The sequence below is a fragment of the Colobus angolensis genome, unplaced genomic scaffold, assembly GCF_000951035.1.
Source record: "Colobus angolensis palliatus isolate OR3802 unplaced genomic scaffold, Cang.pa_1.0 Scaffold57, whole genome shotgun sequence".
Taxonomy (NCBI): Eukaryota; Metazoa; Chordata; class Mammalia; order Primates; family Cercopithecidae; genus Colobus; species Colobus angolensis.
The window spans coordinates 3,255,543-3,269,670 of NW_012119265.1; the positions used below are offsets into that span (position 1 = coordinate 3,255,543).

The following is a 14,128-nucleotide window of genomic DNA, read 5'->3' on the forward strand; positions in this document are numbered from 1 at the left end:
GCCACCTCGCCCGGCTAGTTTTTTGTATTTTTTAGTAGAGACGGAGTTTCACTGTGTTAGCCAGGATGGTCTCTCGATCTCCTGACCTCGTGATCCGCCCGTCTCAGCCTCCCAAAGTGCTGGGATTACAGGCTTGAGCCACCGCGCCCGGCTCTTTTTTTGAGATGGAGTCTCGCTCTGTCACCCAGGCTGGAGTGCAGTAGCTCAATCTCGGCTCACTGCAAGCTCCGCCACCCGGGTTCACGCCATTCTCCTGCCTCAGTCTCCCAAGTAGCTGGGACTACAGGCGCCCGCCAACCATGCCTGGCTAATTTTTTGTATTTTTTAGTAGAGATGGTGTTTCACCGTGTTAGCCAGGATGGTCTCAATCTCCTGACCAATCGCCTGGCCTATACTAAACTAGTTTAAGAAATATCAAGGAGATTTCAGAATTAGATCAGTGAACAGAATTTCCAACACGCTAAATATGAAGCTGAAAGACGTGCATCTCCTTTTTATACACGACTTCACTTGTAAATAGCCCCAGCCCTCAAAAAGCTGTTTACTGTGGTGGAGAAGGGATAGAAGGGGAGAAAGAGATGATACCAAAATGAAAGGACACGCAGCAGGGGGTAAGTATGGCCTCCATGGAGGCAAAGCCTGACAGCACTAACAGCTGGAGGCTGTCAGCAAACTGCTCCTTGAAGCTGAAGGGCAGATTGTTTTTGATGGGCCATCAGAGAGGCATACCTCCAGGGCTGCCCGTGTCATAAACAGTGGGGTCAGTTAGAGGGGTATGATCTACAGCAGCTATCCCTTAAAGTCCTGACCTCAAATGATATGCCTGCCTTGGCCTCCCAAAGTGCTGGGATTACAGGCATGAGCCGTCATGCCAGGCACTTTTTTTTTTTTTTTTTAAACAGAGTCTCGCTCTGTCACCCAGGCTGGAATGCAGTGGTGCAATCTCAGTTCACTGCAACCTCCATCTCCCTGGGTTCAAGTGATTCTCGTGCCTCAGCCTCCCAAGTACCAGGGATTACAGGCACGTGCCACCATGCCCGCTTCATTTTTGTATATTTTGTAGAGATGAGGTTTGGCCATGTTGGTCAGACTGGTCTCCAACTCCTGAGCTCAAGTTAGTGGCCTGCCTCGGCCTCCCAAAGTGCTGGAACTGAAGGCGTGAGCCACCGCATCCAGCCAACAATTCATAAGTTTTAAAATGCACACTACTCTGAGTATTGTGACCAAATCGCCAGCCCCTCTGCCCAGAACATGAATTAATCCTTTGTCCAGCGCATCCACATTGTCTATGCTATCTACCTGATAGTCACTTAGTATCCATCTCAGTGATCAAATCAACCTTCAGTTTTGCAGTGCTTGTTTTCAACTAACCCTTATTTTACTTAACAATGGCCCCAAACCACAAGAGTAGTGATGCTGGCAATTCAGATATGCCAAAGAGAAGCCATGTTTCCTTCAAGTGAAAAAAATTAAAGTTCTCAGTTTATTAATGAACAAAATCATTATGCGGAGGTTGCTATACCTATATTAAGAACAAATCTTCTATCTGTGAAACTGTGAAGGAGGAAAAAAAAAAAATCATGCTAGTATTGTTATTGTACTTCAAACTGCAAAAGCTATGGCCGCAGTGCATGGTGAGTGTTTAGTTAAGATGCAAAAGACATGAAATTTGTGGGTAGAAGACACAAACACAAATTTACTCTGAATGATGGCAATCTGGTTTGGTACTGTCCTCGGTTTCAGGCATCCACTGGGGGTCTTGGAACAGATCCCCAAGGATAAGGGGGACTACTGTATCTTCAATTCTAAGGATTTCTTGAAATAAGGAAATTAAAATATTATATGTGTTGAGAATATACAACATTGTACAGAATGAGTTACTGACGCGGTGGCTCACACCTGTAATCCCAACACTTTGAGAGGCAGAGACGGGCGAATCACCTGAAGTCAGGAGTTCAACACCAGCCTGGCCAATACGGTGAAACCCAGTCTCTACTAAAAACACAAAAATTAGCCAGGCATGGTGGTGGGCACCTGTAACCCCAGCTACTCAGGAGGCTGAGGCAGGAGAATCACTTGAACCCAGGGGACGGAGGTTGCAGTGAGCCGATATCGCGCCACTTCACCCCAGTCTGGGCGGAAGAGCAAGACTCTATCTCAAAAAAAAAAAAAAAAAAAAAAAAATTGATGTTTTTAATGTGGATGAAGACATTCTGCAAAGTAAAATAAACCAGACATGAAGGACAAATACTGTATGTTTCCAGCCAGTTGCAGTGGCTCATGCTTATAATCCCAGCACCCTAGGAGGCCAATCACTTGAGGTCAGGACTTTGAGACCAGCCTGGCTAACACGGTGAAACTCTGTCTCTGCTAAAAATACAAAAATCAGCCAGGCATGGTGGTGGGCACCTGTAATCCCAGCTACTTGGGAGGCTGAGGCAGAGGAATCGCTTGAACCTGGGAGGCAGAGGTTTCAGTAAGCTGAGATCATGCCACTGCACTCCAGCCTGGGTGACAGAGCAAGACCCTATCTCCAAATAAATCAATATTGCTACTAATGGGCTCCAACAGAATAAAATTCTAGTAAATGAATGTCCTCTTGGCCTTGAGTATAACAGATTTAACTTGGTTCAGATACTCTTTGCATAACCCAACACAAATTATCTCCCAATCTAATTACTATAGACTCTAGCTAATTTATAACCATAGGAAACATATTTGTTTGCATAACCTGGAACTGAGAATTGTTCACATAATCCAGGATGCATAATCTGGGATCCAATGATTAGACAGTTGCCCTCTGCTGGTGAGTTTTAACACTGCAGTCTACTCAACCAAATACTAGACTGAAACTACAGTCCCCACATAGAAATCACTGGCAAATGAGTCAGGTGGGGAATGCCCAGGCATAGAAGGGTTTCTGGAGGTGGACAAAGCAAACAGCAGAGAAAAGACAAAAGCAGGGATAGGTGGGGAAGAAGGGAGAAAGGATTCAAATAAATTAGTAAAATATTGTATCAAAATTAAATCGACTGTCAGAGATTACAATGATTCCTCTATATCATCCTCTCAGCTCTGTGACTTTCAAGATACAGTCTTGGGAAAGTTCTCTCTGTGCCCCAATTTCCTTACGTATAAAATGGGAATAATATTGCCCACCCCATCGTGCTGCTGTGAAGATCAAATGAGGTAACACATGTAAAAACTCACTGTTTAGCACAAAGTAAGCAATCAGCAGTATTTGTTACTCAGACATCAGTCGGCTCAAGCATTGCTTCACCCATTCGTGCTCCCATCTCCCAGCATTGGTCAAGTTCCTATGCCAAGTGCTCTTACTGAGCTGTGTTTTTGTTTATCATCACATTTCTCAATCTCACAACACATTTCTATTTCAATTTACAGTGTAGCAGATAGAATCACATTTCTATCTATTTCAACTGCTACAACTTACAGTGTAGCAGATAGAATCACATTTCTATTTGTGATTCTATCTGCTACACTGTAAGTTCCATGAAGGCAGGAACTATACCTTGTTTTGCTTATCCTGCATTCCCAGCGTTCAGTGAAGTGTCTGGTACTTGATGTTCAATGAAATTATAGTAAAATTCCTGGTAATTTTTAAAATAATAGTGTTTAGTACTAATACAAGTTGAATTGTGCCATCCGCCAAAAAAGATATGTTGAAGTCCTAAACCCCAGGTATCTTAGCATGTGACTTTATTTGGAAATAGGGTTGTTGCAGATGTAATTAGCTAAACTAACACAGGCATACTGGAGTAAAGCGGACCCTCCCTCATATGACTGACATCCTTATAAGACAAAACAAAAATGTGGACACTGACAGAGGCAGCAATTGGAGTGACGCAGCTCAAACCAAGGAACACCATCAACTGACAGCCACCACCAGAAGCTGGGAAGAGGCAAGGACAGCCTCCCCCACTACAGGTTCTGGAATGAGTATGGTTCTGCTGACCCCTTGATTTTGGAACTTTAGTCTCTAGAACCATGAGACTGTTTATTTCTGTCATTTAAACCACCTAGTTTGTGGTACTGTGTGAGAGCAGCCCTGGAAATCTAGTGCAAGTATCAGCCTGATGGCTTTGCTTGCCATAGTGAAGTTATGTATATTGATTTTTCCTCCCGTGTCAGAAAAATTGTTTATAGATAATCAATTTTAAAAGAAACTATTAGGATTGGCTTTTCTCCCCCTTTCTCAGTAATTTCCTAACTGTTTTATTCCACTTAGACATGTCCAAAATTCCAATTATATGTCAAGTGCCTTGTTATTTTTTTCTTCTTTACTCACAGTGCTCTTTCTGGCAATGAACACAACTAAGTCCTATATAAGTGTTCATTAACAAACCAAACACAAAAATTATTAATGGATCAAAATTTGAATGAGCTACACATCTAAAATAGTACTTCTTAATCAGATGAACATTTTTATAACATACTTTAAAACTTGGGACATAAACTCACCTTTCACCCATGATATAGGGGAGAATAGCAAATAATTTACATTATTACTTCCCTTCACATCTTAGAAGTTGTTAAAATTCTTAGTTCACCACAGCAGTCTAATTTAATAAATCAGAGAGGTTTGTGATTCAAAAAGAAAAACCTTTTGTGACTGCTACCACATTTCAGTATGAAGTGTCTAAGATGCATTTTTGTATAAACAAAGTATCTAATTGCCTCCCATTATCTTTAGCGAATAGACATAATCTTCCAGTGAAAATGGCTGAGGTGGGGATATGACTCACTGTCAGTGTCTGTGCTTCTTCAGTCCTCACAGGGAAGCAGTCAGCCGCCTCCAATGCCATCTCTCACGCTGGATTATATGCATGCTTCCCAAAATTTTGAACTGTTAACATGATTTATGAAAACTGTCTTGGCAGACAAGATAAAACCTACTTTAAACTAGAAATGTGAGAGTCAAGACTCTTGCATATTCCCATAAACTCATAAAAAACAACTGATGGAACAATTTATACCCATTTAATACTTGGTAGATAATGCTGTCTGAAAGGCTGTTCCCATGTATACCTGGAAGGGTCAGTTACAGGGGCATGAAGATCGAGGCCCTCAGAGAATAGCAGACTCTCCAATTTAACTAAGTGTAGGTTCTGAATAAAAGAATAGTTGAAACTCAGGAAAGGTACCTTATATACAAAAGAGAACTCACCAAGATAAAACCTTGAATATTTAAGAGAACTAGGATATAGCTAAACTGAAATGGGACAGAAATAGATCAAGATGAGCTGGTCTGAGCTGGTCCAAGGATCAGCTTGTGATGTAGATTCAAAGGACAGCCAGCTCCTGGGAGAGACGATAGCATCTCCTCCAGCCCTCCTTCCTAGCCCATGAGCTACAGTCCAGTAGTGAACAGTACTAAGAAATCTGTATAACCCTGTCACAGATGACCACAGATGTTCCCATGGTAAGGTACACACTGGAAAGTAGGGAAAAGGTACAAAAGGAGGCAGTCATGGAGAGATGCTGCAATGTAGGGAAAACTGAACAAATTCCCCAGAACGCCAGGAGTTTGGATCAATCCACACAAGAGGAACTGGGGGGAAAACACGATTTTGAAGAATGTAAAATGCCAACTTATTCTAAATTTTACAACACTTAAGTTAACATTACTAACCAGGAGTTAAAATACAGAATACAGATGCATAAAAAGATAAAAAGTCCTGTATCTTGTTTACAAGCACAGAAAAGTAACCTTCAGAGAAGTATGTTCCTATCCAAAAACAATATATAGTGGCCACTTGACTCACACTCTCTAAAGAAATGAAAGGGATTGTGTAGAATTGTTTATGTACCTAAAGATGTGGGTTCCCACGCACTCCTATCTCCCACCAGTATCATTCTTTCTCCCTGCCATCCAGGTTGGTCCAAGACCCAGACCATCATATTTCAGACTCATTTCTTTAAGTTCAGCATCATCCTTGTTCTCACTACTCTGTCTTCTCTTTAATTATATATCTCTTTAAAAAAAAGAAATATTAAATCCTTAGATCCCCTAGATACAGGTTTTCAAACTTTTGACTACAACCTACAGTAAGAAATGCATTTTACATCTGGAGTCAGTGCACACACACAAAATTATACCTATAAAACCTACATAGAAGTTTATCAAAACATTTATCCTTACTATATGTGATAGACTGATCTTATCCATTCTACTTTCTTTTTATCGTTGTTGTTGTTCTTGTTGAGATGGAGTCTTGCTCTGTCACCCAGGCTAGAGTGCAGTGGCACAATCTCGGCTCCCAGGTTCAAGTGATTCTCCTGCCTCAGCCTCCCAAGTAGCTGGGACTACAGGCACGTACCACCACACCCAGCTAATGTTTGTATTTTCAGTAGAGACGGGGTTTCACCATGTTGGCCAGGATGGTCTCGATCTCTCGATCTTGTGATTTGCCTGCCTCAGCCTCCCAAAGTGCTGGGATTATAGGCTTGAGCCACTGCGCCCAACCTCTACTCCACTTTTTTTTAATTTTTATTTATTTATTTCTTTTTGAGAATGAGTTTTGCTCATTGCCCAGGCTGGAGTGCAATGGCGCAATCTTGGCTCACTGCAATTTCTGCCTCTTGGGTTCAAGCGATTCTCCTGCCTCAGCCTCCCAAGTAGCTGGGATTACAGGCATGCACCACCACGCCCAACTAATTTTTGTATTTTTAGTAGAGACAGGGTTTCTCCATGTTGGTCAGGCTGGTCTCGAACTCCTGATTTCGGCCTCCCACGGCGGCCTCCCAAAGTGCTGGGATTACAGGCGTGAGCCACCACGCCTGGCTACTCCACTTTTTTTTTTCAACGCTGTTGACCCAATTCACAGTTTGAAATACATAGAAAAGGTACACTGATTCAGTTCTTTGTGTAGCACTATAAGCAAGTGGCTACAAGTTCTGCATCAGACTCTCTGGATTCAAATACCAGCTCTACTGCTTGTGCCAACCTCTCTGCCTCAGTTGCCTTGTCATAGGGATAAGATAAATGTTTACTTGAAAATTGGAAGATTAACCAAGACCATCCACGTAAAACTTTTATTTAACCCATTAAAAAGTATGGTCATGCATTGCTTAATAAATGGGGATACATTCTGAGAAACACTTGAAAAATGCAGTTTCATACCACAAACATTGAAGGAAGAGAGTGCTTACACAAACGTAGATGGGATCGCCTACTACACACCTAGGCTACATGGTATAGCCTATTATTCCTAGGCTACAAACCTGTACAGCATGTTACTGTAATGAATGCTGCAGGCAACTGTAACACAATGGTATTTGTGTATTTAAAGAGATCTAGGCCAGGTGGGATAGCTCACGCCTGTAATCCCAGCACTTTGGGAGATGAGGAGAGGAGAGGGGAGGATCACTTGAGCCCAGGAGTTCAAGACCAGCCTGGGCAAAACAGTTAGACTCTGCCTCTATTTTTAAAATACAAATAATAATAATTTTAGAAAGACAACTAAACATAGAAAAGGTACAATAAAAACATAGTAGAAAAGACTTAAGATGGTATGTCTGTGTAGGGCACTTACCATGAAAGGAGCTTGCAGAACTGGAAGTTGCTCTGGGTGAGTCAGGAATGCATGGTAAGTGAATGTGAAGGCCTAGGACATTACTGTACACTACTGTAAACTTTATAAACACTGTACACTTGGGCAACACTAAACATACTTTCTGTCTTCAATAATTTCAGCTTAATGTATTGAAAACTTTGACTCTTTTGTAATAACAGCTTAAAACAAAAACACATTGCACAGCTGTGCAAAATATTTTATATCCTTATTCTATACCTTTTTCTATTTTTAATTTTCTTAATTTTTTTTCTTTTTACTGAGGCTTCAGTGCAGTGGTGCAATCTCAGCTCACAGCAACCTCCACCTTCAGGGTTCAAGTGATTCTCCAGCCTTAAATAGCTGTGACTATAGGTATACGACACCATGTCCAGCTAATTTTTATATATTTAGTAGAGATGGGGTTTCAACATGTTGGCCAGGCTGGTCTCGAACTCCTGACCTCAAGTAATCCGCCCACCTCAGTCTCCCAAAGTGCTGGGATTACAGGTGTGAGCCACCACATCTGGCCCAATTTTCTTAATTTTTAAATTTTGTTAAAAACCAAGACATGGGGGAGAGGAGAGGAAAAAACTAAGACACAAATAAACACATCAGTCTAGGCCCGCACAGGTGAGGATCATCAAGACATCACTAGACAATGGGAATTTTTCAGTTCCATTGTAATCTTATAAACCACCTTCACACATGTGGCCCATCATTGAATGAAACATCATGATGTAATGCATGATTATATTCAATTAATGGCTTATAATAATCTTAAATGGGCCAGGCATGGTGGCTCATCCCTGCAATCCTAACACTGGAGGCCAAGGCAGGCAGAGATCCCTTGAGCTCAGGAGTTCGAGACCAGCCTGGGCAACATGGCAAAAAACCACCTCTACCAAAAATACAAAAATTAGCCAGGCATGGTGGCACAAGCCCGTAGTCCCAGCTACTCAGGAAGCTAAGGTGGGAGGATCACTTGAGTATAGCAGACTGAGGCTGCAGGGAGCCAAGACTGCGCCACTGCACTCCAGCCTGGGCAGCAGAGCCAAACCCTGTCTCAAAAACATGAAAATTAAAAAAAAATAATAATCTTAAATGGTCCTCTCCATGGACCTTTTTTTTCTGAGACAGGGTCTCCCCATGTTGCCCAGGCTGTTCTCCTGAGCAACAACTATCCTCCTGCCTCAGCCTCCCTAGTAGCTGGGGCTGCAGGCACGCCACAAAACCTGTCTTTATATTGTGGTAAAATATACATAAAATTGGTCATTTTTAGCCATTTTGAAGTTACAATCCAGTGGCATTCACAATGTTGTGCAACTATCACCACTCTCTAGTTCCAGAACATTTTCATGACTCCAAAAGGAAGCTCCATACTCGTTAAACAGTCACTACCCATCTCCCTCTTCTCACCAGTCCCTCACAACTATTAATCTGCTTTCTGTCTCTACATCCATGGACTTTTTTTTTTTTGAAATGGAGTTTTGCTCTTGTTGCTCAGGCTGGAGTGCAATGGTGCGATCTTGGCTCACTGCAACCTCCGCCTCCCGGGTTCAAATGATTCTCCTGCCTCAAATTCCTGAGTAGCTGGGATTACAGGGACCTGCCACCATGTCCGACTAATTTTTGTATTTTTAGTAGAGACTGGGTTTTCCCATGTTGGCCAGGCTGGTCTCAAACTCCTGACCTCAGGTGATCTGCCCACCTTGGCCTCCCAAAGTGCTGGGATTACAGGTGTGAGCCACCGCGCCAGGCCCATGGACTTTTTAAACACTAACACTTGACCAGAACAGGGTTTTTTTGGGTTTTTTTTTGGTTTTTTTTGTTTTTTTTGAAACAGAGTCTCCCTCTGTCACCCAGGCTGGAATGCAGTGGTGCAATCTCCGCTCACTGCAACCTCCTCCTCCTAGGTTCAAGTGATTCTCCTGCCTCAGTCTCCCAAGTAGCTGGGATTACAGGCGCCTGCTACCACGCCCAGCTAATTTTTTTGTATTTTTAGTAGAGATGGGGTTTTGCCATGTTGGCCTGGCTGGTCTTGAACTCCTGACCTCAGGTGATCCGCCCACCTCGGCTTCCCAAAGTGCTGGGATTACAGGCGTGAGCACCGAGCTCGGCCAACCAGAACAGTTTTCTAATGTGGAATGATGTTTCTTTGCAGTCATTAATCCTCTTTAGATGAATCTTCACTCATGAGATATTTCTGCTAACCATTTCTCAAGTAAATCTGTGAGTCACTTTAGGTAATTCTGTGACCTATCTCAGGGTCAGAAATCCCTCTCTCTTTGGGTAATTAGATCTATGCTAGATTACAGAACACTGTCCTATGAATTCTCTTAGGGGAGGGTTCCCAAAGCCTGGCCGATGCTGTGGAGTAAACCACTTTCTGCGTCTGCCAAGGGGTAAAATGAGCAAGACCTTAAGACATTTCATTACATTGTGGAATATCACACACACACACACACACACACACACACACACATTTAAAGCCCTAGACCTCCAAAGAGCTGAACCCACAGAAAACTGAAAGTTTATTCTTCAGTCTTTGCATTTTGAAATTGCTTCTGAGATTCCAAACTTTTGCAATCGAGGGGTAAAAAAAGTGAACTTGGACACAGAACTGGAAGTCATTCCCGGTTTTAGAGTGCAGCATCATTTCCTTTTGGGGCCCCGCCTCTTTCGCCTTCTCATTTCCCACCCTTCCTTTGGAATGTGGAAGACTGGGCAAAAAATAACTTTCTTTTTCCCAGGGTCTATTGGGTGGAATCGCTCCATACTCCTTCAGAGAAATAACTGGGGCAGGGAAATTGCCTTTCCAGCGCACTCTTTTTACTTCAGAAAACAGTGAACGGCAGAATGCTTCTTAGGCCAAAGAACTAAATGTCACCAAGATACACGGAAGGTGTAGACTGGAAAATAATGTCTTTGGTCCCAGCTGTAGAAGCCAGAAGCTTTATTTGTTTTAAGTATAGACCAACACTGCTTCTCCAGCCAACGGGCAGCAAAGTCCCCATTTTCCACTCTCCATCACCCCACCTTGCATCCTACCCACACTGATTGCATCCCCACCCTCTGGGTGAAAAGCCGACACGCCTCAGATACTAACAGCACCGGGTCAATCCGGCTTTATTTTAGGGTGGGAGGGTGCGGGCATGAGACTGAGTCCTGGAACCCAGGGAGCCCTCCGAACCCGGGAGTAGCTTCACTGCAAAATGCGGGGTTGGGGGTGTGGGGAGGAAACAGATTTCAGCAGCAAACTCACCCAATCAATCTCACACCTCAAACTCCGGGGAAGCCCGTGCCCAAAATTGTGCCGAATTTTGTAAATGTCCTGAACTGGAGTAAACTTGAGGTGGACAAAAGAAAAGTACAACTCTAAGACTCGGATCCCCTGGCAAATCAGTGAGAGTGGAGGTCCCCGAGGCTGCGGGGAAGGATCGCGCCAAGGCTTCAATCCAGATATACACCCGACAATGGGATCTCAATGAGGAACTACCCAGGAAGCCGTCGCCCCAGCAAGTGCCCAGGTGATCCTTATCGTGGGCAAGTTTGGAACCGCAGGTGCCCCGAGAATCCCGCGCTGGGCGCTCAGGCGAGAGGGCTCCAGGCTCCCGTCCACGCCCACCCGGGGCGCTCTAGGAGGGCTGCGCGCTGGAAGCGGGAAGGACCCCTGAAAGACGGCTGCAGCGAATCCTGGGGCTGAGAGGTCGCTGCCACCCAGGGCGCCCCGACTGTGCCCCACGCAGGGCCTCAGCAGGGCGGCGGGCTAGGGCGGGTTCGGAGGTGACAGCGCCCCGCTCCCTGCGCCAAGAGTGAGGCAACTCCGGAAACTTCCTGGAGCCGGCGCGCGTTTCCTGTAAGCACCGCCCCCGCCGCCCGCACGCCAGAGCAGCCCGCGGGCGCACTGACCTGAGATGGTCTCCTGGTAGCCCTTGGTGAAGAATTGCATGGCCGAGGCCGCCCTCCAGGGCGTCTTGAGCAGCCCTTGCCGCTGGGGGTTCTCGCCTAGTGAGCTCAGGATGGACGAGTAGGCGGCTGCCAGGTTGGGGAGGTTCAGCTCGTTATCCTCCTCGCTGCGGGGTCGCTCGCCCTTCCAGCCGTCCGCGGGCTGCGCGCTCTTGGCCTCGGGCCGCGGGGACTTCTCCGCTGGCCTGCTGGGCCCGGGCCGCGGCGGATCCCGCTCGGAGAACCCATTGCTGCACCTGGCGCCCCGCGGCTTCTCCGCCGGGACCCGCACAGGGCCCTTCTCCATGGACCCGCCGCAGCCGCTGCCGTTCGGGAAGTACCCCGCGGCGCTTCGAGGTCTGCGACTAAACTCTGCCGGTGGCCGCGGACAATGGACTGTGGCCAGAGTCACCTGAGGAAGGTACGCGACCTGCTTAGGTCACACTCCGAGCCGGGGGCAGCCACAGGCTGGAAAGCCCGGCCGCGCCTCCTTTTTATGGCCCGGCGGCTCGGCCGGCGCCGCGAGGCGCTCCCATTGGCCGGCGCCGCCTCACGTCATGGCGCTCGCCCCGCCCCTCGGCCGCCGGCCCCCGGGGTCCCCAGCCGGGGTCGCGGCTCTGGAGAGGCCCACAGGGGTTCAGAAGCGCAGGGAGGGAAGGAAAAGGGCGCCGGCCCCTAGGAACCGGCGGGACCCCTCCGCTTATTGCGGACTGAGCCGAATCCGAAAAGAGGCAGGCGCCCAGCAGCTGGGACCTCGGTGGGAGAGACTGTCTGTGCTCCCGGTCGCCCCCTCTTCAGGCCAAGAGGGCGCTGCATTGAAGGGCTCCGGTCCACTCGCCCAGTGAAAGATCAGCAAACAGGTGGCCTTGCCTGGAGAGACCGAGTTTAGCCACCGATTAGGAACCAGCTCTTAAGCTTTCAAGGCAAGAGAATAATGTGACTTTAGACTCTTGGGTTTAGTTAAAAACGCACCTGCCACCTAGGGGCCAGGTGGCACCGCTGTCGGGGCCAGTGTCACATCAAGTGGCCCTTATGTGGGTCCCTATGTCTAGAAGGATAGTATTTATGGTTGCTAGAACTTTGATCCTGGAAAAATTGATTTGCAAACGAAGATAGGACTTTCACTTAAAATCCATTTCGGGTGGTGGCTCACGCCTGTAAACCCAGCGCTACAGGAGACCGAGGCTGGAGGATCGCTTGAGGCCAGGAGTTCGAGTCCATCCTGGAAAACGTAGCAAGACCTCATTTCTATAAAACCCATTGCATTTTCTAGAAACGCAGTTGTGCAGATTTAGTGCTCAGTTGTTTTACAGTTCCATGCAAAGCTTCTTTCCCTAGATGTTAGTACAAATTGTGAAATGCTATTCACCAACTGAACTCTTAACCAGTGACATCTGCTGTAACTGTTTTCTTTGAGATTAAAAAATGGACCTTTTTCCTCACTTGAGGGATTATCTCATAATGCCAAAGGTGAGCTTTAAAACATGTATCAAAATTATATATATATATATATATTAGGCTCACTTCAGCCTCCACCTTCTGGGTTCAGACGATTCTCCTGCCTCAGCCTCCCAAGTAGCTGGTATTACAGGCACATGCCACAACACCAGGCTGATTATTGTATTTTTAGTAGAGATGGGGTTTCACCATGTTGGCCAGGTTGGTCTTGAACTCCTGACCTCTGGTGATCCAACCGCCTCGGCCTCCCAAAGTGCTAGGATTACAGGCGTGAGCCACCTCACCGGCCATTAATATTTTGTTTCAGAGTTTTTTGTTTTGTTTTTTTCTTTTTTTTGAGACGGAGTTTTGCCCTTGCTGCCCAGGCTGAAGTGCAATGGCGCGATCTTGGCTCACCGCAACCTCTGCCTCCCGGATTCAAGCTTTTCTTCTGCCTCAGCCTCCCAAATTACTGGGATTACAGGCGCCTGCCACCATGCCCGGCTAATTTTTTTGTATTTTTTGTAGAGACAGGGTTTCGCCATGTTGGTCAGGCTGGTCTGGAACTCCTGATCTCAGGAAATCCACCTGCTTCAGCCCCCCAAAATGCTGGGATTACAGGCGTGAGCCACCACGCCTGGCCTATTTCAGAGTCTAATGTTGATTTTCTGTTTGTTCTTTTCTCTTTTTTTTTTTTCTTTTCTGAGATGGAGTTTCGCTCTTGTTACCCAGGCTGGAGTGTAGTGGCACGATCTCGGCTCACTGCAACCTCTGCCTCCTGGGTTCAAGCGATTCTCCTGCCTCAGCCTCCTGAGTAGGAGAGGTGGGGTTTTGCCATGTTGGCCAGGCTGGTCTTGAACTCCTGACCTCAGGTGATCCGCCTGCCTCGGCCTCCCAAAGTGCTGGGATTACAGGCGTCCGCCTGGCCTAATGTAGATTTTCTGACATATAAGCAGGTATTAATAGGCTTAGGATCAGACAAACCAATAGGGAAGCCTGTGGAATTATCCTATACTAACAATGTAGCTTGGTCATTATAATAAGAAATTAGTAGTTATGATATGTCTACTCCAGGCGCAGCCCCGTTGGAAACATTCAGGAAAGAAATACGGACATTGCCTAACCTTGTAGGCACCTTTACTCTAAAATGGAAGAAATGTTCATATCAGTGG

At 46.0% G+C, this 14,128-nt stretch overlaps 1 protein-coding gene across 4 annotated transcripts in view; it reads right to left on the minus strand.

The window, feature by feature from the left end:
- GCH1 (GTP cyclohydrolase 1) overlaps positions 1 to 12,014 on the minus strand; it is a 50,623-nt gene extending 38,609 nt beyond the window's left edge. For 2 of the 4 annotated variants that reach the window (XM_011961840.1, XM_011961839.1), the window contains exon 1: positions 11,484 to 12,014. In XM_011961840.1, the coding sequence (XP_011817230.1) occupies positions 11,484 to 11,826 (343 nt within the window). In that variant the 5' untranslated portion in view covers positions 11,827 to 12,014. The remainder of the gene's footprint in view (positions 1 to 11,483) is intronic. The other 2 variants (XM_011961842.1, XM_011961841.1) reach the window with 1 other exon arrangement.
- Between the last annotated feature and the right edge of the window lie 2,114 nt (positions 12,015 to 14,128).